This window comes from Periplaneta americana, chromosome 15 (assembly GCF_040183065.1).
Source record: "Periplaneta americana isolate PAMFEO1 chromosome 15, P.americana_PAMFEO1_priV1, whole genome shotgun sequence".
In the NCBI taxonomy this organism is placed as follows: domain Eukaryota; kingdom Metazoa; phylum Arthropoda; class Insecta; order Blattodea; family Blattidae; genus Periplaneta; species Periplaneta americana.
The window spans coordinates 137622624-137648685 of record NC_091131.1 but is presented as its reverse complement, the minus strand read 5'-3'; the positions used below and the strand labels follow the sequence as shown (position 1 = coordinate 137648685).

The 26062-nt window shown below is 34.5% G+C and overlaps 1 protein-coding gene across 6 annotated transcripts in view; it reads left to right on the top strand.

Annotated features, from left to right (window-relative positions):
* Window positions 1-26062, top strand: part of LOC138715388 (zinc finger protein 594-like) — a 107920-nt gene that overhangs the window by 30206 nt on the left and 51652 nt on the right. For all 6 annotated transcript variants that reach the window (XM_069848245.1, XM_069848246.1, XM_069848241.1 and 3 more), the window contains 2 exons: window positions 3647-3698; window positions 6902-7460. In XM_069848245.1, coding sequence (XP_069704346.1) covers window positions 3647-3698; window positions 6902-7460 — 611 coding nt within the window. The remainder of the gene's footprint in view (window positions 1-3646; window positions 3699-6901; window positions 7461-26062) is intronic.

The window sequence follows — 26062 nt, the reverse complement described above, 5'->3', positions numbered from 1 at the left end:
AATCGCGAGTTATAATCTCTATCAAGATAACACAAACGAATCAGACACTGCATTATACTTTATAAACTGTTCTTTCTTATGGATAGGAGGGATTCCTACTATGAATGTGATCTCAGGTTTTCGAAATAATCACAAGTGTAGAAATTCACTATTATTAAGTTTATTAATAAAAATATCAATTTACTACAAATAAAATATTGAGTATTGAACGATTTGGAAAGTATGAAAATTTCTGTTTATTCTGAAGTACCAAGATAACTAGTTAAATGAAAAGTTTAAAGAATGATCTGATGATTTTACTTACAATAAATAGTAGGGCAAACCCTAATGCTGGTCCTAGTTGATCCCATTTTCGATGCCATATTCGTGAGTTTCTTCCTGGACGTCGGGAGCGCTACTCCATGACCACTGTCTTGACCAATAACTAATGACTGCGTTTTGGGCGTTTCATGTCCTTTTATAAACTCTCGAACTGCGTCCTTTGTGACGTAACAGAGTGACGCTATTTTATCCGCGAATCTTCTGAAAAGACGGTATTGCATTCACTAAACACCACGCTTCTGATTCTTAACCATCCTTTCAAATCGGCGTTTCCGGTCGTTACTTAAAACAATATGGATTCAAGGAACTTTCACGACTGAATCTGTTTTTGACTTGACCAATGGAAATTCAGAATTTCGGAATCATTGCCGATTAAAATGTCTCGCGAGAGACGCTATATCTTCGCTATAAGTCAGCTGTTGCTAAGTTAAGTTCGCGATAAAAATGCAAAATGCAAATGTACACATTTCTGCATGTTCAAGGACTGGACTGTGCTGAGTTGCTGACATTAACTAAACTGTGCTCTGTAATCTGTCGAAACAGGAAGCGAGCTCTTTTGCATGTAAAGCATGTATGCATGTATTAATAATACGATTTCATTACTTTAAATTAAAGTAAAAATATATTGCTTATCATAATCCCTGGGCATAACAAAATTATCAGTACCAGTTGCAGAAGACACAGCCCTGCAGTATATATTGACTACACCCCAACTCTGGCTACTAGCAACAGGCATCTATAATGAACACCAATCAAAATACCCCTCATTTCTCGTGAAAAACAACAACTGAATAGACTACAGTGGACTATAATGGACTTTATGTTGTCAGCAAACAGCTGGATGCATTAAGAAGATTGATTTAATATAGTAATTTTGCTTTGTAAAAGAAATTATTAAAAAATTAGGCCAAATTTTAAATTTATTAGTGACAGGCCTAAAGTAATAAAAAGTGTTGCATTTAGTCTTTGAAATGTGTCAAACCACAAATCTCAATTATATGTAGACACAGAGTTCCAAGTGAGTTTATGTAACAGTGCGCGCAGAATTTGCATAATTTCAAATAGTCATAACTACACAAATAATTAATAAATAAAACAATATGGGTCTCCTTATTTGATGTCTGGAATTCATGAAAAAAAAATTCGACCATTTACGAGGAGGTCGTGTTTTATTGCTCTGCAATTTGACGTGAAATGACTCACCTGCATGATGCAGAATTATGATTACCACTTATAAAGATTTAAACTCATAGTTGTTTATTGCAAAACTTGAAATCTCGGATTCGAGCAATGGGGCTTACATTTTTCTTTAACAATAATGTTATATTTAAAGTAAAGGTGCCGAAAGTGTGTGTACACTTAGTTTATGCTCCAGTACCACAGGTGGCATCAAAATCGCAGTTTTTTTTTTTAATTTGTGGTTAGCTGGTTAATTCATAACATCCTCCAATTAAGGTTAAGCTCATGCTCAACTTAAGAGTCCAGCTGTAGAATAATTACTTTTTGTTTAACTACCTAAGAGAACACAAATATCATCCACAATATCTTTAGATTACAATGAATTCCTCTTAAATTCATTAAGTGAAGAAGCATCAAAATAGAAGAAGGTGCAGAGTTAGGCATATATTGTGAACACTTTGCATAATACTCCTGATGACACATAATAGATTGATCAGCCTAATACACTTTCAAGACAACTTTTATTAATTTCATTATGCTGCCATCTAGCCACTACCACATTATAACCCTGATGGAATTGCATGGAGAAATAGCTTGCAGCCATACTTCCATCTAGCAATTTTTTACCAATAACTTCATTTTGGACAGTGGAGATCCTGATGGTTGTTTTCTCTTATATGTTATTTCATAACATGGGAATGGCCAATCTGATATAATATACCGGTACTGATATATATATATATATATATATATATATATATGTGTGTGTGCGTGGGTGGGTGGGTGTGTGCATGCGTGCGTGGGTGGGTGGGTGGGTGGGTGTGTGCGTGCGTGCGTGCATGTGATCAGGGATAGTACTCTGTATTTAAACATGGCTACAAATTTTTTATAGAGAATCCCTGGCTATAACAACAGCAATGAAACATGCATTACATCTACCAAAAAACAACAACAGAAAACTTCAAATTAGAAAAGACACTATAGCCTACATGAGATAACCACTTCTGAAATCACAGAAAAACACAAGGAAGAAACACATAACTTTACACTGAGTCTCCATCACAGGAGGATGAAGTGGCAGATATATGTCAGAAAGAAACTATATGAAACCGAAACAACCAGTAATAGGCAAAAGACAGATACAAAAAAAGGTAATATTAATTGGAAATAAAAAAAAATATATGAAGGACATTCACCAGTATGCAAAAATAATTTAAATCTAAGAAAAACAGCTATCACTCTTAGACTTTATAACTGGCTATAATAGCAAAACAAACTCTTCATTAGGACAGATATAGTGACAGCAAACATATGAACCATCTGCAATAATAAGGCAGTTATGAAAGATATCACCACCTACAACACACAAATTTGATCCAGGAAAGCAAAGAATACCCAATCTGATAACCTTTATTAGGACGCAGTAAGCTTAAGCAAGTATCCTGTGCAAATAATAAAATTGACTTTCACAACTCAGTTCTTTCTTGTAACACAAAACTAAGCTAAACCATGATGGTAAATTTATCAGTCTTAGGTCTGTCTTAACTCAGCTGACAGCTTCGAACTAAAAGGGACTAGGATGCATTCCAAATAAGTTCTTTGAAATTTGTGCTGAATAAAATGGCTCTCAGGCAGATTTTTTCAGTACCATCTGCAATTCTTATACCATTCTTGCCCTGTTGTAACTGTTATTGTATCATCTTCGAATGGTTTTATAGTAGAAAAAAAAAACTTGACATCTTCTGTAATTAGTATAATAATAAAGTTCATAAAATAATATTTTTCTCCATATCGTTACGCAAGTGTGAGATTTTTATACATTTTTACACTATAATGAGTACTTGTTTATGTTGATCCAAGCATCCCTCTCCATGAGTAATGCACCAAAACTGCAAGTCACTTTATGGTTTTAGATTTGCTCACAGTACACTGTATGGATGTGGACCTGTTGCATCATAGAGATTATTGATTATTATTAATGTATAGACTAAGTTATGGGACACTGCCACGAGAAGTGAGAATGTTATGAAAAACTCTTCCAAGTACTATATATTTTCCACCAGAAATTCTATCTCCAATATTCAGTGTACTGCAAAATCTTTTCAATATTTCATTGTGCTTATATTTCCTTCTGTCTTTCTTTTAGTGCAACTTGGAGTACCACTTGAAAATCCATGAAAAGAAAACCGTCAGTGGCAGTAAGTACAATGTGTAATATAAAATGTTTATTGATTGGGCTGCATTTCAGCATTGTGAAAGGTGAATTTTCGAACTTCTTTTATATTTTGTAATCTGATTTTTTGCACATAATTTAATTCTGTTTTCATACTTAAGTAAATATAATGGATGCCATTAAATGATGCATACTTTCTCATTACTCTGAAACTGAGTATAGATTTGCCAGTGTCCACAGTGACATTCTTATGGATTCCTATCCACCTATAATGAGGACCACGTAAGAACAGTTCCTAAAAGGCTAATTTGGCTGTGTCTTCATTGTTGCCAACTAATACCAGATATTGTCAAAGGGGGTAAAATCACAGTGCCATGTATCATAATAATAATAGTAATAATAATAATTTTAAGAAAAAATTGTTCCAGGGCAGAGTATCGATCCCAGGACCCTTCGCTTAGCGCATGAATGCTCTCCTGACTGAGCTACCCCAGGAACTATACACGACCCTGTCACAATTTTCCTTTTATATCCATACAATTCAAATGGACTGACAAGATGCCAGAACCCAACTTTGAGTGCACACAAATTCTATGTGACTTAAATTGTGGCTTCCTGTTTATGTACCTCCAATAACGAATATGCAAATCTGGCTTTCAGGTAGTAGCTTCCTGTAAAGCAGGTTTGAATAATTTCAAGGAAAAATTGTTCCTGGGCCAGGTATCAATCCCGGGACCCTTTGCTTAGTGCACGAATGCTCTCCTGATGGTGTCGTATATAGTTTCTGGGGTACATCAGTCGGGAGAGCATTCGTGTGCTAAGTGAAAGGTCCCAGGATCGATACCCAGCCCTGGAACAATTTTTCCTTGAAATTATTCAAACCTGCTTTACAGGGAGCTACTACCTGAAAGCCAGATTTGCATAATATATTCGTTACTGGAGGTACGTTAACAGGAAGCCACAATCTAAGTCACACAGAATGTGGTGGTGGTGGTGGTGGTGGCGGTGGCGGCGGCGGCGGCGGCAGCGGCGGGGGCGGGGGGGTGGTGGTGGTGGTGGTGGTAAATTCTGCATAAGAAATCTTGACCAGTTCGATTGTTTATCATTTTTTTCAGCACTGCAAATTCATCCGCAAATTGGACATTAAATCCAAGTGCTGGGAATTTCAGTAATTTAAATATAAGTCCATTGGGTTAACAATAACGATCTCTTGCTTATTTACTTATGTACCACATCTCATCTTTATGTTTTGAGGTATTTTCTAAATGGTTCAATAATTTGTGAAAGAGTATATTTTTCTCCTGGACCTCTCACACATTATGTTTGTAATTAGTAGATTAATATGTTGTAATATTAAAATGTATTTTGTTTGACAACATGAAATTCATTGCTTTGACTAAACAGGTTACGATTCACGAGACCTAACCTAAAAATGTATTTTATTTGATCACGTGAAATGATTAGTACAAACTCCGAAAACTGAATGCCACTTTGAAATATATGCTTAAGAATATTTAAAACAGAAAATCAACATCCCGAATTTAAAAGAAAAGTTACAAATTAAACCAAACCCTTTAACTCTATTAAATATAGAGTGTAATCTAAATTTAACAGAAACATTGAAACGTTTGTCTTTAGAGACAATTAATATTAGGTACCCTCCACAAAACTGGCTTCATTTATACACCGACGGATCCTTGATCTGCAGGGAAAAGGTGCAGGTGCAGGTGTTACGTGCTGTCTCTTCTCACTTTATACAGTAGATCTCTTGGATATGGAACAACAAGTTTTGATGGAGAAATCATTGCAATAAGTGAAAGTCTCAGGAATCTTCTATGCCACCTCAATGCAGTTATATTGTCCGATTCCAAAGCAGCTATTCTATCAATAGTCTCTAGCCACACACCATCTCAAACAGCAGAAATAACTAAAATGGTCTCTCAATTAATAACACTCAATAAAAGACTTGTATTCCAATGGATACCATCCCATTGTGGAATCCTGGGAAATGAGAATGCGGATGCTTTAGCATAGAAGGGCAGCACTGCTACTTACAGACCTGTTACTAAATCTACGTATTACTTAGGCTTCAACAAACAAAATTTGATAACACAATCTCAAGGGAAAAAATGGAACTCTCTGCATCTTAATCCACAGTTAATTCCCGATTTACCACGCAAATTGTCTGTAGCTGCATTTAGTTTGGCAATAGGCCATGATGTTTGGCCAAGCACCTGCATAGAGTTGGAGTATATGACTCCCCTAACTGCCCATTATGCAATTCAAATCAAGAAATGGATTCGGAACACCTCAAAATCTGTGCTTCAGTGGCTGACCATGACAATATCTTTGAAAAATATTGGAGTGCAAGAGGTCAAATGACTTTATTGTCAAATGCCTGGCATTAGAAAACAACAACAACATATTTACTCCTAATAATTTTGCTACTCTAGTTATAATTGCTATCTCCGTATGCATAATTCCTCAATTATCTTCTTCCTTCAGTTCATTATACATATGAACTATAGATTCCTGAAGCGTAGCCTACGCTGAATGGCACTCTCTTTCTTTCTTCCATGCTATTTCCTCTCTTTGACATTATTGTAATAAAAATCTACACAAGAGAAATTAATTAAAATGTGAAATGGTATTTATATCGATTACCGGTGCATGTATCACTCCGTACGCTATATTTATATATATATTTACCTGACTATAATCTGGAATTGTAACCACAACGCAACACAACATGTACAATAACTACTATGTATTAATATTAATACTGATATTAATTAATTATTAGTATGTTGAGATTTCACTAGCTTCCAGTAATCTGCTCAGAAATCTAGAAGAATTTGAATTTTCAGAATTTGTACTACCAATGACAACTGTTGCTGCTGGCAACATAACAGAATATCACAATCAGTTGTAGTATTTCTCAGTACCGAAATTCTAAAATAAGTTGGTAAAAGAAAATTCAACCTGCAAACTAGAAAATCACCATAATTCATTAGCATATGTAGTAATGGAGGGAAAATGGTTAGGTTTTACCCTTACAGTATTAAGTAAGCTGATCCGGACTATACCTGCAGCAATACTTCACCATAGGGATATAAGGCACACAGCAACAAAAGTTACCACCTCACTGCTTATTTTCAAATAAAGTGTACTTCAGTATGATTGTGTTCATTTAACTATGCGTTAACTTATAAGTATTATTTGTTTCAGATGTAATCTGTAATGTATGCAAGAAAACTTTAAAGAATGAAGAAAACCTACAAAGGCATATGATGGCTGTCCATAAAATGTCTGAAACATACTATTGTGATAAATGCAATAGACGCTTCAAGAGAGCATCAAAATTAAAGAAGCATGTAGCATATCATGAAAAATTAACTGAAGATGATGACAGTCTTCATTGTAACTTATGTAATGCCCAATTCAAGATGAAGTTTTACTTGTTGAAACATATCAAAGATCACGAGGATTGCCCTGAAAAAATAAACTGTACTTGCAATATATGCTTTAAACATATAATGGGAATGACACAATTTCAAAAACATATGTTACAACATCAAATACCGACTGAAAGAAAGGAAGCTGCTGCAATTTCCAAAGTACAAAAATTTAAGAATGATTACAAGAAGAAAACTCAAGATGCTGTATTTACATGTGACTTATGCAAGAGAGATTTTAAAGAAAAGTCAAAGCTTGTGAGACATATGTCTGTTCATATGAAAACTTCATTAAGAAGAGTATATCCTTGTACAGAAAATAATTGTTCAAAGTAAGTATATTCAGAATTTTATAATTTAATAGATTATTATTGAATAACTACATAATGTCTCAGAAGATTTGAATTTTAAATCCAGTGAAACCTCGATCCATCGTTTTTTTGGGGTGGGGGGGGGGGACAGGGAATAAAAATGATAAATATGGGAAAACAATAACACTGGGAAACCATAAAAGAATTACCGTATTTAGGCATATAATAGACACAACAGAGTTATGAACGTATCCCACTGGTCCCTAGATTATTTAAAGGGAAATACCTACATAATCGATGCATTTAATTTGTAACAGTAATGTAAAATCATAATGAACGTGTCTCATAATATTTTATTCTTGCTTGTAAACTTGCAATATTGTTTGCTTACTACCAGGTTTCTTTTTTTACACTGAGTACCGCTGGGGTCATATAGACCCCAAGTAATTTACACGAGATATATCGGTAGTAATCTAATTGTTTTAATGAACTGGCATAAAAACACACAAATTTACCTTCAAAACAGAATAGCTATGTATATAAACCTTTCTACACTTTTACATTTTACACTTTGCCTTCCTTCTGCCTTCATCTTATACGTCTTTACATTTGAAACAAAACAACTTGGAATGTTGTCTGCAGACGAAAGATGAACTTATGCACTTTTCTGGATGCTTTCTGTCCACAGAACTTTCACATAAGTGGCATCGTCCACGTTTTGCCCCACTTTGTACTTGTGCTGAAATACGAGCAGGAGGAACTTTGGTGTGCCTACTTCTGTTCTTCTGTACTAAAAATGTTCCCAGGTCAAGAAGAAATTCTCTTCTTCTGTAATTGGTTTTTTCTTCGAGTCAGGATTTAACTCCAGCCATGTTTTCAACACATTGAGCGCACTAATATCCAAAAATTTATAAAAAATAACCATGGGCCACCTCCTTGTCATACGTATTGTAGTGTATGTCCTGACTAATTTGTCCATTATGTCTACACCTGACTTTGTTGCGTTATATTCTAGTACCATAATAGGTTTTTCTTTTTCATCTTCAGCTATTTCCTCTTTGAAATGCATAGTGCTCAGCAGAATCACTACCTTACCCTTTTTTGGGTAATAGGAAACTATCGTAGCGGATTCCTTGAATCCGAAGAAGCTGCTTTCCTTCCCTTTGCTATGACAAATTCTGCGGGTAGTTCACAGCGATTCTTTCTTATTGTTCCTAGCAGAGGCATCTGTTTTCTTTCTAATTCCTTTGCCAGGTCCAAGCTTGTGAAGAAATTATCTGTTGTGATGTTTCCACCACTCAGGGATAAATTTTGAGTTAAGTCCAATACTTCTCTTTTCCCTGATTCGATTCTCTAGGCTGGTCTTCGCCCCTTCCTGTGTACACTTGCAGGTTTGTGACACAAGCAGCCCATACTTTGATGCCGTATTTTCCGGGTTATGAGAAGATATACTGCCAAAAAGGACACCTGCCCCTGAAAGTTACCAGTTGTTCATCAACTGTAATATTCTCATGTGGTTCATACACATCATGTAATGTGCTTTACCCACTGCTCAAATACGTCCCTTATAGGAGGCAATTTATCAGGGCTACGATTCTGTCACCGCTGTTGAGCGTCATCGAACAGAAGACAGTGTGATATTTCAGTAAAACGGTTCCTAACCATAGAGCTATTGAAAATAGGTCGGCCATGCTCTGTGTTCCATAAATTCACTATGCCCACATTGTGACCTTTGTACACTCCTGCAAATATAAGCAGGTCAAGAAAGTACTCAAATTCTTCTCTATCAAGATCTATCCATTTGTTACCGTAGGTAATGTTACCTTCTTTGTTGGTCCACTTCAAAATATTCTGCAAAATGCTGGACTTCATAAATAATTCAAAAGCTGACTGCACAGTGTTTACATTTCCTCAACTATGCTGCGTTGGACCTGGAGCCGTCTTCATTGCGTTTCGTGCTGGCTGCCTCCCTTGATGCAATCTAGCAGGACTTTTATTCCATACTTCATTTCCATTTCTGGACCTGAAAACATCTGTATTACTATTTCAGATATTTACTTACTGATTATCTATTATTATAAAAAGTAATGTAAATCCGTGGCGCTACAGCCCATGAAGGGCCAAGACCTACTAGCCGGCTGCTGGCCTCACATTCACATTCCGAAGCAGAGGTGGACGATCATCCAACCAGAATGGAGGTATCGTGTGGTTAGCACGATGATCCCTCCAGCTGTTAGAGCTGGTTTGCGAAACCGCATTTTCGCTACCTATCGTAGCTCCCCAAGTGCATCACGATGCTGGGTGGGCACTGGTCCCATACACTGGACGAAATTTCATGAGAAAATTTCTTTCCTCATGAGGATTGAAACCAGCGCGCATTCCATAATGCGAGTCCTAGGCAGAATCCCATAGACCACGACGCTACGGCGCGGAACATTTGTTATTATTGCTGTTGTTTCTGTTGTAATAAATAATTGGTAGGTGAAATATACTTACTTGAAAACATTCAAATTTGAGATGTTAGAAATTTCAGGAACAGTAGTTTCTAAATCTCCATTATCATCAGAATTATCAGCTGATTGACAGTCTTCGGTTATAATAGCATCAATCTCTCCATCGTCATCAGATTTTTCTTCATCATATTCATCTTCCTCATTATATTCCTCTTCCTCATTATCTTCTTCATTCACAATTACGCCGTAATTCTACATCACACTGAGGCAAAACACTAATAAAAACTTAGGCAACAAACCTTAAAAATGGGTAAGAAATAAGCGGGAAATATTATTTAATTGTTGCATGTGTTCCGTATAACAGATGTTCAAAGTAACGGTCAGCATTTCTACTTTCATAATGTTACATTCAAAGAAAAAAGCCAATTTTTAATGGGGTCATATAGACCCCAATGGTACTCAGTGAAGAAACAATGAATATTTTTTAATGTGTTGAAAATATAAAAATTAATGAAACATCATTGGATATAGTTGACTCAAAGGGATAAAGTCATAAATTTTCAAAATTATAGTTTTAAAAATGGCGGAGATTTTTCTTTCAAAAAAGCTACTGGGGTCATATTGACCCCAGTGGTACTAGGAGGGTTAAATAAGGTATAAAATTAATAACTGATTGATTAGTGATTACTAGGGCCCGGAAGTTCATGCCTAAAAACTATGAAATATGCATGCAAATATGCTCTTAAGAACTTGAAAATGTGCCAATAAATATGCACTATTAAATTAAAAGAATTAATGTCCCTTGGCAGTAGACAAGACGAGTTAGTATTAATAATAATAAACTTACATTATTCCTTAGAGGTTGAAGCAGAAGTGAACCCACTGCCAATGTTGACATGAATTGCAGTTCACAACCATCACTGTGCATAAATTTTGAACTGAAAAACTTAGTTTGTTGTCTCGCAAAACACTTTTGTAACGTGAAAAACTTCTCTCCACTTCGCTAGTCCGCACTACAGGTGTGCTAAACTAGCCCCGGCTATTGACTGGTTCCTTGTATGGGATTCATATCATACCATATCGCTAACACTGGTTTATGAATATGAAAAACGTTAGTTCGCTGATCATCCACCGGAAGCCCATGCTAAGAATGTCTATGAATATGGCCCAAGATGTTATTGGGGCATATTTAAATGATGTTAACTGCTCCACAGAGAGAGGCAAGTCTCTTGGTGTGACAGATGGTTTTTCTTCAAGGATGTCTCGAATATTTCAGATCTGTTTATAACCAGGATTTTTTGAAATTACATAATTCACTTTCTCTTTCACTTTTTGTCCTATACTACTGGGAACAGAACTTAGATTGCATATTGTTTTTTCGAAAACAGTAAGTGATTCATTTAAGGGAAATCCTACAGCTTCCAGTGACGTTATGGCTGTTGTTAAGAAAGAAAAATGCGCAGATATGAAATCAAGATTGTCTTCTAACCCATTACCTGACAAGAATATTTTGCACTGTTTCTATTGATGTAGCATCATTTGAGTCCAATGAATTAACAACCTCTTTGACTATTTCTATATACTGAGCATAATACAAAGCTGCATCCAGCCATGTTCCCCATCGAGTTAACACTGGCGCAGGAGGAAGTGGGATATTAGGTGCTGTTGATCTAAACAACTTGACTCTTGAAGGAGATTTAACAAAAATTCTCTTTGTAGAGGCCACAAATCTATCTACCAATTGGAAAGAATTACGTATTGTCTGAGCAATGGGTTGAAGAGCATGTACCACACAAGTTATATGAATTAAGTACCTGCATCAGCAACAAATGAAAGTAGCTGGTTGTATTTGATTCCAGATGGCCATAATAATTTCAAGGAGTCCATCACCACTGAGTCACAGTTACATTGTTAGTGGCTGGCAATTCACACACATTAAGAAGATAAGGTATCATCTTTTGTTCCTTATTTAAGGCACCAACAATCATATTAGCAATAAAATGGCCTTCGGAATCTGTGGTTTCATCAGCAGACAACCATACAAACTGTTGCATTACAATTTGTGAATTTGACAATACGTTATTGTAACAATGTCGTACATAAGTCTTATGCAATGTACTTTCTTCAGCTACATGTTGTCGAGTGTATTTGGCAAGAAAATGTTTTAATGTGGGATTATTAATTTTCCACAAGGGAATATCAGCAGCTAAAAATGCTTGGCACAAGTCGTAAGAAAATTCAGTAACCCTACTTCCTAAACACTCTACTAGTTGTTTTTGAACAGGCTTGCGAGTTTTCGGTTAAATTCAGCTTATGTTTTGCTGTGTTTATGTGCTGGACTATTTAAAATCTTTTCTCACTTCCTACATTTTTCTCACACGCTCCACAAAACAGTACCCTATTATCTGTAGATATTAAGTCACCTGGAAACTCCTTCTGTAAATTAGTTAATCTAGCACTCGAAGTTGGTCTTATTTTTGGCATTTAATGAACTTTTAACAGACACTTTATACACGTAACTTAATTTGGTGGCAACCAATTCACAACACCGTTACATTACAAGAGTACAACACAACTGCCAATGGCCAGCCAGGCGACAGCTACACACATACATGGAAGGATGATGAAATAGGGAATTCACTGCATGACATCATCACATCAGCATTACTTCTCGTCACATGACGAGTTGCATCATCACGTGCAACTTTACTGCCAATATGATCCATATGAAAAAAAAAAACATAAAACTCATTAAAATATGTTATATAGGCACTAAAATATTGAAATATGATGGATTTATCAAAATCACGAAAACTTGCAGTTATATGCACCATAAAATCATGTTCAAATAACTGAAAATTCCGTAATTCGTGCACATAATGTATAAGTATACATTTTTAACCCCTAAGAAAAAACATGCAAATGCATGAACTTCTGGGCCCTAGTGATTGCATTGAATGCAGCTTTGTTAGAACATTATGTACACTATTTCTTGCAGAAAATATTTGCACATTTTGTGCCTGAATTCTATAGTGAAAGAACGATAGTGAAGTAAACAGAACGAAAGGTGGAGTTTTACCACCTCCCACACCATCATACCAAGTCATGCTTGTGATGAGAATGATGTACGCACAAAAAATTAGTTCGCTATTCCTTCCAAGATGTTGGTCATTACTGATAATTTAGACAGAAATGAAGTATGTGAAAATCATAAACCTAGATTCATATGTCCAGAATGCAGATATGTGTTACCACAAATCCATTCACATAAAATTAATACTACTGTTTAAAGTAGGCAGGCTTCCATTAGCCCATACTGTTACATTACATTCAGCTAGAACCTGCGTCACAAATTAGGCCTATATCATATCACACGAAAATATTGCCAAAACTTGTCTAGCTCTTTAGTAACCCTACAAAGATACTTCTCCTGTACATGTCTAAGCATATAAACATCCACTGAACATAATCAATGTACAGAAACACTTGCCACTGTGGAGATCGGCGTCTCTGTTGTAACACAGCGACTCTAAACAAATCGCAGCATTAAGACAACAAATCTCGTTAGGTAAGACAACTGAATAATATATTCCATAATAATACTGTATCAAATGTTTATACACCTCACATTGTTCTTGTGTGGAAAAATATGATTAATCAGTAAGTTACTATAAAATTGCATTTCCTTTCAGAATCTAATACCTGTCTTCATAGCACATGCCACACATGTAGTAACTAATTTTCTCAGTGGCAGACTATACTAAACACATGTGGAGAGTTTGCGCACTGCACTAAAATAATGAATCGCATCACGTATCATAGTATCATGGTGGCATAATACATTTTATGTTTCTCTGCGGTTTGACACAGTCTCCAGATCACAATCTTCTATATCCTCTTGCTTCAAAGATAATAATGGAGAGCAAAGCGTTCGCCCTTTCCAAGTAAAAGAAAACTATCCTTGCAGGAAAATATGGCATCGGGACTATGATTTGTCAGTGATTGATGCGATAAAACGATAGTTCGAGGAATGATGGAACCAGAAAAAAATGACTTTATTTATATGGAACTATTTCCGGGACCAAAAAAAGCAGATGAAAAACCCGGGAAAATGACGATAACAGGAACGATATATCAAGGTCTCACTGTATATTCAACTCTTTCTACAGTCTGTTTGGTAATGTATAGTAATTTTTCCTGAACTATTGGACGAATTTTTATCATATTCAGTATCTACAACTCTGTGTTTTCAAGAATTATGCACATGAAAGTAGATTTTTATTTAAAAAAACACAAAATGACAGTTTTCTTCCTCATTCTCCAATCATTCCCCTTCCTTACTTAGTATTAAATGACAAATGAAATAGTACAGGCGTCTGTCCCCAAATATGTTTGTATCACTGAAATAGAGCTTCATCATTTTGTACCCATTCGAAACTTGATTGAATAAGGATTTTAGAACTGAAAGAGTTTTTTGAAACCATGTAGATTGTATGTCTCCACAAATGATTAAAATAAATAAATTAGTATCTACAGAATTATAGTTGCAGTTGAACTTCTTCAGTTCATTATAAATGTCAAAGAGATTTATATAAATTACTGCACTTAGAAAAATTAATGTAGCCCCATCTTTTTAGAATATGGAGAGAAAGTGACATAAATGGCAAGAAATGCTATATGCAATATAGTAGCCTTTTATTTGAATACATTCTTCTTGTTTTGATCAAGCTTGCAGGGACAGTACTGGACTGTGACTTTACCAGTAACATTGACGCTAATTAGAGCATTACCTCTTAGTTTGCTATGCAATATCTTACTTAATCGTGTATGAAATTCTCAGATACAGATATGAAACAGGATTCTGTTATAAAATAAATCTAAAAATTAAGTTGATCATTGCCCCGCCCAGGATATCCACATCTCCATCCATGATAAGAATTATCAAGTAATGTTTCTTTTGAATTATTTTCATTACAAATGATAATAATTATGCATTCACTAGAAAATTGCAATTTTAAGGCAAAAAAAGCGGTATTTTGCCATTCTTATTATCAGAGTGTAATGATTTAAACATGATTTTATAATATAAATCACTGATTTGAATCAAATTATTTTTATTATCACTGAATTATTTTTTTTAATTGTGTTTATTATTAACTTTTTAAATAATAATCTACAAATACATCCTATGTGTTAACACTATTGACATATCCATTGGGTAAATAATAATTTGCTTTCTTATTAACTTATTGCTTGTCCATTTTTGTTCAAATTGTTTCTTCTTTTTAGTTTGTTTTATAGCATTGTTGAGTTAACACCTAGTAGTAACTTATCAACATAAGAGTCATTTTATTGAGTGTGTTCAGTTTGTTCTACTTGTATAAGTGTAGCAAGAAGGTTGCTATTACCTTAAAATGAGTAATCCAGGTCGAAAACTTGATCCAATGTGGGGAGAATTTAAAAAAACTTCCCACTTAAGTGGAAAAAGGCATGAAAGCTAAATACAGATCATGCTGTTTAGAAATACGGGGATTAGTTGCTACAGTGATGTTACATATTCAGAAATGTAACGGCATAAAAGGTAATCAAGAAAAAAAATTAGAATACTGGCAACATCTGACTGATGGAGATAAAAATTCGGAGATAGGTTGAGTAGTTTCACCTTCAGTATCAAAACAAGAGAGATCATTAGTTACAGATCAACTATCCATTGAGAGACCATCTCTGAAAATTAAGCTATGTTAACTTAGTCCCTTTGTCGTCTGAACAAGTGAAAAACAGGAAGAGGACTTAAACAAGCTGAAAAATTCTGTTATGCTACAAACAATTCCTTCTGTTGCATTCACCTTTAAGACGGAAACTGGTTCAAAAATATGTTGTAATGTATCATACACCAATTCAAAATATTGTTGATACAGTATTTAGATTTATTGTCCATTATTCATCCTAGTACTTCATAAACAATGAAGCATGCACTAATCTGAGAATAATTTCAAATGATTTCTAAGTAAAATTATATTTTAAAAAAGAAAGTCTGATTTAAATCAAATACTGGCAAGGTGGTAATAGACAAAGTTATGCAACTCTTAACAGCTATAATATCATCCGCTAATGTAGAATGTATTTTTTCAATGTTTGGTGTTGTTAATTCAAGAGACCGTATCTCTATTGAGTATAGTGGTAAATACCATATTTTTTCTATATTTTTCAGTACTATGAAGAATATCACAAATTCTTAATGCCCGTGGCTAACGAGAAAGACAGGCTACAGTGCGAAAGACAGGCTACAGTCACATGATTAGCTTGGTCTAGTCATGACCATCGTGACAATGGCCTGATATAAGTACACGTTCAAAGTTCTAAAAAGCAAAAGAATTGCTATATTAAACTCATGTTAAATGTGCATTTATATATAAACTTGTTCCATGCTGGCCATGTTATGACTAAGATTGTGACGTCGTGCCATAGCCTGCCTTTCTTGTTAGCCATGTTAATAACTGGTATGATGTCAGTTTAGGACGTTTTTACTGGTATTGACGTGCATTAATGAAATACCGGTAAAACACAGATGATTGAAATAAATAGAGTTGGAATGAAAACTGAACATACTGACTAAAATAAGTAGACCTATTTGTTTAGTACTTAACATTTCCTTTATGGTAAATTGCTTGTATCCTTATTACTGATATGACACTATAGAACTTCCTACCAATATAGGCATAGTAGCCTACATGAATTAAAAATCTTAATGTACTACAGCATGACTATTTGAATTTAATTTAGGAACTTTGTTTATCAGTACTTTAGTAATTACTTCTAATGGCTAAGGTGGCGCTTCATAGCTGTGTTCATTTAGTCCTGCAGCAGGTTGAACTGCACTGATATAGCCTGACTTGGCATTCTTTTGTCTTGTTATGTGCATACATCAACTTTCAGTCTGGCTGCTTTGGTCAATTTTGTTGTATACTCGTTAAAATGGGAAGAAAGAAGACAATTCCCTTATATAGATATTTTGAATATGAGTCATCATGTGATTTATCCAAGTGCTTGATAACAATTTCTTGCCTACCATGAGCATTCGTATATTTTTCTTTTATATTATTATTTTTAGTATAATGCAGTGGCGAAACAAGTTGTGCATGATGTCTTGAGGTGAAACTGTGTGCATTATTATTAATTTTAATATGTCATTGCTAGCAGAGTCAAAATCTCCATATTTAGTTTTGACTTCTATGTCTGACTGCAATTATGCAACTTTGTTGCTCGTTATATTCCTGAAATAATCATTTTATTTTAACACGTATTTCTTTACAATAGAATCAGCACAACAAAAGTAGTATCGGTAGTAACAATAATAATAATTATCTATATATATATATATATATATATATATGAATTACATAATTACATGTCATTCCTTCACTTGGGCATGTTGTGCTGCATGGCATTTATGTAATGTCTTTTCGTATTATTCTGTAATACTCGTATACATTTAAACATAGCAAATATTTAATGTTTTCGCTAAACTCACAACAAAAATGTTCCTCCTCCCACACTGTCAGGTAAGATCGTTTTGTGAAGACAATGGGTTTCATTGTGCCAGTGTCAAACACAGTGGCGGCTCATGGGTACTGAATTCAGGGGGGGCTGCATACAAAAATAAACCATGCAACTTATCTTATTTAAAGATTAGTTCCATGCGCCTTGTCTTGTAGGTTGCAAACTTTTGAATCATCTTCTTATTGAAATCCGATATGTTGTTTAACATAGTCTTTACAGTGGAAAACATAGCTAATGCGGTCAGTCTCTCTTCTCTTATCATATTTCTAAGATAGGATTTTACTCTCTTCAAACACGAACAGCAACGTTCTGGTTCGGAAGTTGTCATTGGTACGGCGATAGCTATGCGTAGTAGTTCCACAACTTCTGAAAATGAGGCCTGCAAGTTCTCAGATAGAAAAAACTACAAGAGCTTGACTGGATCACTGATATTTCTGAATTCTTGTCTCTGATACAACACAGTGAGTTCCGTTTTTAGTTTGTCTTTATTGGACATTGGAAAAAGCTTCACACATACATTTAGGTCATTTTCAGGAAATGAGCTTTTGTAATATTCAAATTTTTCTTGACACAGATGAGAAGATAATATCAGATGATCTCTGAACTGGAATTGGGTGTTAGCTTGTGTGATAATGAGGTCACACACTTCCTTGTGTGCCGCAACCCTTGTCTGAATCCCTTCGACCTTACGAAGCTTTTTAGGGTTTTCATTTTCACAGATCTCGCTGCTCAACTGTGCACTGTTCTGTATTGTCTGGCATTTAAAAGAATCCTGCGGGACAAAATTCCGGCACACCGGCGACGCTGATATAACCCCTGCAGTTGCGAGTGTCGTGAAATAAACCATAACTTAATTTTTTTATATGCAGATTTGAACCTTAAAAATATCTAACTGGCGATGTTGTAGTTGGTTGTATAATATATCTACATGATACATTAATAAATGAAAAAAAAACTGAGCCAGAAATTGAATTCAGGATCTTCAAGAGTACGCACCAGGGCGCTTGCCTCATTTATTGTGATGTTGTTAAATGTTTCAGATTCCATTATGGTTTGAAAGCATTCTAGCAATGGCTCCTTCTTCTCATGAACAACATTATTTTAAAACTCCATCTTGTTGCCCCAGCTGAGGGAATTGTCTTTGAAAAACATTAATCTAATAGAGGCAGTGTGGAGATCGAGAGAAGAAAGCAGGGATACTGGATAAATTAGCAAAAAATATGTGAGCTTTGTAGGCTATTTTGTTTAGCGGCTCTTTCCATTATGAGATTCAACTGAAGGGCACTTAATTTCACATTTCTCCTGAATTGTTAAGGTACTGAACTGAATAGACTGTAAATATTGTACAGAATTAAACATTATTGCACTTGTTATACTCACAACATTAAAGAAAAGGTATTTAAAACTGCGCGCTACTGACAAACTGCTGCAAATTTTGCAGCGCCTGGAAACTCGGGATTCATGGTGAGGGGCAGCAGGGGGAGGGGTGAAACTAACGCGCAAAGAATACGAGACGAGACTGGCAGCTCCAGGGGAGGAAGTGGCTTCACCAATCCGTCCTTGTCTGTCATTTCGCTCTGGCGGCACCAGGGGAAGAAGTAACTTCACAAATGACTGCGTGCTTGTCAATGAGAGTGAAATTTAAAAAAAAAAAAAAAAAAATTCGAGCCACTGAATAGAGACTGTATAATAAATATATTTCACAACATAAAACGAGACAAGAGCCACAAATGTCTGGGGGTGCTGCAGCTCCGCAGCCCCCCTTCGAAAGCTGCCCCTGGTCAAACACTATTACTGTAGTATGAGTAATAAGACAGTAGGTAGTTGAATAGTCTTTTGCAATCGAGCAGGAGAAGAAGCAAGAGAGTGTATGCTTTATGTTTCCTTGTCGTGATTACATACCGGTGTGCGAGACAGAATGAGCATACCTGCTGTAATGCTATAACAGTATTGTGACCTGTTAAACTAAGATTTGTTCTTATTTGTAGGGTAATCATTGTAGTATTTGGAGGCACATTTAAGCAGTACCCATCCTGATGAGTTTACCAAAATCCAACTTTAAAAGAGATGTTGTAAAAGGACATCTGAAGATAAGAGTAGACATGTGAAAACAAAAATAAGTAAAGCAAAGATGTTGGTAAAGGAATGTGTAAATTTGGTTCACGGTATACCATTAGCACACATAGATGACCTAGCCTTCCATAATATTATTGGTTTGATTCCTCTGGAATCTCAGTCAAGGAACATCATCAGCTCGCACGAAATTCACGACTGTATTGCTGTAAGAGCAATAGAGATTCGGCATAATATATTATGTAAGGAGATAATTGAAAAAACGGAATCTCTTAAAGTTGATGTTAACAACATGTATGGATCGTTATTTCTTGGGGATTAATGTTCAGTTTCTCAATGACAGCCTTACCATAATTGTACATAACAATTCAATTAATTTATGTTTTTCCATCTAATGACGTATCTAATTGATAAAAAAACAAATATTAAAATATATAATAATTTGTTTTTCTTTTAAATTTCATTTGTGAACGTTATCACCTTATTGGCATCATCAGCCAATGAACTATACAATATCTAAATATTTGTGCATGTCAAAATATTTGGTTTACAAAAGTGATTAACAACAAAATAAAACATGCTAAAAACATTTGATAAGGTAGGCTAATATAATTCACATGAATATGTGAAACTAAGAGACATTCATAGTTATAGGTTAAAAATAATAAAATGCATATGTATTTTACAGTTGTACATAATATTCAATATAAATTATCTAATCAAATATAGGGTGGTTGCACCAGTGAATGACCGGTTCCAGTAAATGACCATTTTGTAAAAAATCTGTTTAAAATAGGAGTCAGGGCTGCAAAAACCAATCTGAAACTCCTAATTACAGAAGATCAACTATGTTTTGAAATATTTTTTCTCAGTGGTCACTCAGAATCACGTAACTGTGTATAAAATATGACACTTTTCTTCAGGTGTACATCAAATGTGCAATCCTGCTGCACTCCTAATAAGGCAAGACTAATGACAACGATTCATATAGCAGCCTTTTAATACAATTATTTGTTATTTTTCGTACATATTAAGCAAGGAATTAATTATATAGGTATTTAAATAATAATTTCAGCAAAAAAGTTAATTCTAACAACAAAGCTGCATAAATAACGTGGGTGGTCATTCACTGGATCTGAATAATGGGTCTTCCCCAATGAATGACTATTTTGGTCATTTACTGGTGATATCGTCATATGCGTTATTTTTATTTCTGAGCAGGAAATTCAAAATCGGTGACATCGGTGACTGTTGTTTCATATGTATGTGGTAGTGAATAACCGAAAAACGAACTTGTACCAGTAAATGACCATGGTCCAAAGTTGAGTGGTCATTCATTGGAGGCTAGAGACATTTACTAGTTCATATTCAGATGAATTTAAATTAACAATTGAAATCCTTTAAATTTATTTTTCTGCAAATCAGCCCAAAATGGCGCATGAAGGACATAAAAAGAAGTAAACATACGGATGTTTTCAATATAGAGAAGGAGATCTCTATGCAGCTGTAGAAGCAATATGTAGAAGTCAAATCAGTACCAATACGGCTAGCAAAGAATATAACAATTCCAAAAGCTACTTTAATAAATAAATTACATAGAAAAGTACCATTGGAGCGAAAAATGGGCCCCACAGCTACATTAATGAAAGAAGACGAAGGCCTGTTCGAAAATTGGATTACTGCTGAAGCCAAAGTGGGGTTCCCATGCATCCCAACGAAGTTAAAGACTCAGTTTGGAAGGCTATGAAAGACATTAAACGAAATAATCCATTTAATGGTGGTCGCCCAGGGCAAAAATAGCTGGAATTTTTTCTAAAAAGACATCCTTTTTTGACAATAAAGAATACAGAAGTTTTATTCAGAGCTTTGGATATCATCCAGAGCAATCCTCTGGTTCCAAATAATAATAGATTTGTAAATATTCAGAGAAATGTTGCAATAGTAGAAGATACTCATGCCAATTTTTTGGTTCCTAATAATAGTGAATCTGTAGATTCTCATAGAAATGCTGCAATTAATTTTGAAGAAAGTTGTGCTGGAAATAATGTGGAGAATGGATGTGTTGAAACTAATAGGATTACTGGAAATGGAATCCAGAGTATTATTCCAAGTGATGAACTCGACAAAGAAGTATTATTAATGATATGAATGTTTCAGAACCATCTGAGATTGGAAGTGTTGAAAGTAATATGGAGATTGGAAATGGGATCCAAAATATCAGTCCAAGCAATGATGTTGATGGAAGTTGTATTAACGAACTAAATGCTACAGGATCATCAAATAATGTGACCCAGAAACTGTCTGAAAAAAGTAATTTGCATTGGCCAAAAATAGAAGAAAATAATAATAATGAAATAATATAAAAAGAACTCCTCCTGATGTTCCATTTGCTGTAACTTTTAAGGAGTGGAAAGAATATCATGATAAAAGAAAAATAAAAGAAGAGAAGTAAAACGTGAAGAAACAACGTACAGAAGATATATATGCAAAGAAAAAAAGAGAAAGAAACTACAAAGAAAAGAACTCTGAGACAAACAAAAAAGAAAAAACTGACAGAGAAACAGAAATTGACACAGGTGTAATATCACTTGTGTCTGACACTGATTCAGGAAACGACTTTTTGAAAGTAATGTATAAGCCTAGTTCTTAACCTAGTGCTATCACTACATTAGAAGAAGTTATCTATCGCAAAAACTAGTACGTTATTGTGAAATATAAAGAAACATATTTTTCAGGGGTAGTGATGAAAACTGATAAAACAGAATCAGAAGTGAAAGTTGTGGAAAGTTGTGGACTGAATACTTGGAAGTGGCCAAATGAAATTGACCAAATATAGTAGAAATATCGTAACATTGTCGCAAAAATTACTACGCTTACATTAGCATAAAATATATATTATTTATTCAGTGCTTGACATAAATTTCTAAATTAAAAGTAGACCTAATTGAACAGTTTAATTTTGATATAGGCAGCCTATCAAAAGCAATTATTTGGATACATTTTACTACATTATTCTTACAATGTAGCCTCTTGCAAGTAATTATAAAACATTTTCAGGGGTAGTGATGAAAACTGATAAAACAGAATCAGAAATGAAAGTTGTGGAAAGATGGGGACTGAATACTTGGAAGTGGCCAAATGAAATTGACCAAATATAGTAGAAACATCGTAACATTGTCGCAAAAATTACTACGCTTACATTAGCATAAAATATATATTATTTATTCAGTGCTTGACATAAATTTCTAAATTAAAAGTAGACCTAATTGAACAGTTTAATTTTGATATAGGCAGCCTATCAAAAGCAATTATTTGGATACATTTTACTACATTATTCTTACAATGTAGCCTCTTGCGAGTAATTATAAAACAAATTTGTACCGGTAATGGAAAATCAAACCGGTAAAAAGGCCTAGTTATATATTTATATAAAATGTTCTTGAATATTAAACAATTCCTCAAGAAATTTATATTTTTATTCCAGTTCCTAAATTTAATATTATTGGACCGAAAACTATAATAGTAACCACATAATATATACTACACAATGATATATCATTGCATAGAGCCCCAAAACACAGTCTGTTTCAATTATTCATCATTTGTCATTTGCGGTCATTCACTAGTGCTCATCTGGTCAACTACTAGAACAATATGGTCATTCACTAGTGATTTTTAAATTGTAAAAATATCATGCCATAACTTTAACCAATATGAGAGAAAAATTAAAATTCACTCATTAAATGAGTAGTGCGAATCTTCAGGAATCAGCGAAGCATATTACTTATGTCGAATGCCTAGTTTTATAAGTGGTTATATTCATAATATTCTTATCAAGGTGCTTAATTGGTCATTCACTAGTGCAACTATCCTATGTCATAATAACATTGTAGCAGAATACTGTGACATACATCTCGTCCTAGACTAGAGTCAGAGTTATCACAGCATGACTTTGCAGGGAAATTTTCTATATGCCACAAAACAAACAATAGTATACATTATTAACACTTGTATGTTTTGTGTAAATTTGCCTCTTTGATTGATAGACACTAACCAAGAAACCTACATAAGTGGTTGTGGAATATTTGTTTCTGTACTTCAACACGATAATACTGTACATGCCTGTAATTCCTCTAACATGATACAGGAGTTTGGTTGGGAGGTGATTTCATATCCTCCACTTTCGCCCAATTTTGTTCTCTAAGAATTACACCTTTGCCATTCTCTATCCAGCATTCTTCAAGGGAACTCCTTTGATAAAGATGATGTTCACAAACTTGACTTGATGACTTCTTTAACTCCAAACCAGCAGATTTCTTCAGATGTGGAATCGAAAAACTACCCCAGCATTGGCAGAGAGTCATAGATAATTTAGAATCTATTACTGCTTAATTTCTGTCTTCTATTCTTCACAAAAACTTTTGTCACAGCGAAAAATTGCTACGAACTTCTGCATCAACCCAACACATGTGAACAGTGGCACTCCTAGGCATAATGTATCATAATATGCACCCCCCCCCCTCTCCAAACATGTTTTAATGTCTACGTATATAGTTTAAAAATAACCAGGAATATGCTATAAATTGTTAATAAAATGACAACAAGGATGCATATTTCATCAGGAAACTTTAAAACGAAGATGAAGAAAGAAAAAACTTACCACTCACAGAAATTTTTGCCTAGCTTTGATGGTAGCAAATTTGTTGATCTTATCTTCATAGTTGAGATGGTCATCAGTCAGGAGATCGGCTTTGATTTGAAGAGTGGACAAGACATTCAGTCTCTTCTCAGACAAAATAGACTGCAGATATGATTTCAGACTTTTAAGAGTCGAAAACTTGTGTTCTAAATAATTTGTAAGTGTCGTGCACAAAAATGTTCTAAGAGCAGTATCAACATTTGGAAACCTGCACTGTAACTGATCTTTTCGTAGAAATGTACTCATTTCGACTGGTACATCACTAATTTTATAAGACTTCAGAAGTGCCGTGGAGTATACACATTCACTTGGGAAGGTTGATTCAAAATTAGTTCTGTATGATACTTGGAGTTTTGCTGTGTGTTCAGAAATAACGTCTGGTGAACTATCCTTAAGTTTACTGAAAACTATGAAGGAGACTGACAGTATTTTATAACTTTCCTTTCTCCTCGCTAATTCAGTGTGCAACTTGTAGAGTACTGGGAAAAACGTTTCAACTCTAAATTTCTCCCTACCAGTCAGAAGAACTTCAATGTGTTTCTTCATCAGCATAAAGTTTCCTGTTCCTTGATCTTTTATAGGTGCACTTCTAGTTCATATCAGTTATCTCATACCTTTGGGGGGGAGGGGGGGGGGTTAAAACCTCTCCCAAAAATATATTACAATATACCAATAAAAATACGAGTAAATAATTTGTTACTATTGTTGACTGTGATTACGATAATTCTGAAATCTAGCAACCACACGTCAAAACATTTTCATGTCATTTCGCAAAAGTAATTTGCATTCTTCCCACCAGATCCCTCCACAGTTCAAACTGTGGTGCTGGGATGCCTTCTTTAACTTTCTCAGTGTCTTCATATCACTCGATAATCGATTACTTGCTCGATGTTTCGTGAGTTTTCTAGAAGTTTCTCATGTAATACCATATATAAAGAAGCAGTGGAACTACCAATTTCGGTGTATACTGACGTAAATCTGTTTATACTCAGCTTAAATTAATTTAAAGACATAACCTATCATTTCGTATTAAAAATGACCAATATAGATTTATTAATGTCGATAAAAATTTAAATCAAACATCAGTAATTTCTCTATCATTTATAGAGTAATGGTTAATGAGCAATTGCAAAAATCCCACAATTTTTTCACATTACTTATAGTAGGCTACAATAATTTATTATTTGCAGAAAAAAAAACATTTAAGTCTGTCACAAATCCTCTCAACTTAACAATATCGCTTGACTTTGTCTATAATTTTTACTGGCAAACATTATTATTATCATTATTATTATTATTTATTATTATTATTATTATTATTATTATTATTATTATTATTATTATTATTATTATTATTATTATTATAGATTCTCATCAAGAAAAAAGGATTGCCAAGGAGAATGAACGAAACCATACAAAACTCATAGATGAAGAAGTCAACATCAGTGGTTCTCAGTGCGATCGATATGACATTGCTAATTTTGTTGACAATGAGCTAACAAATTTTAAGAAAAACAAAGTCCTGACGAAACTGTAGATGTCACCAGAAACTTTTACGTATCCAGCATCAGGTAAACGAAATTTAAAATTTCAACAGAAATGGCTTATTGATTGGAAGTGATTAAGTTACTCGAAGAGAGTTGATGGAGCATTTTGCAGGTTTTGCGTTTTGTTCAATAAACGTAGTGTTAGTAAAGGAAGTCATCAAAAATGGGACAGCTTTGTGCTGAAAAATGTAGCAACTGGAATAAAACTAAAGAATGTTTTAGTGTGCACCAGCAGAGTTCTTATCATCTGGAAAACGTCGAGACTGCCAGCATTATAATGAAAATTGAGAG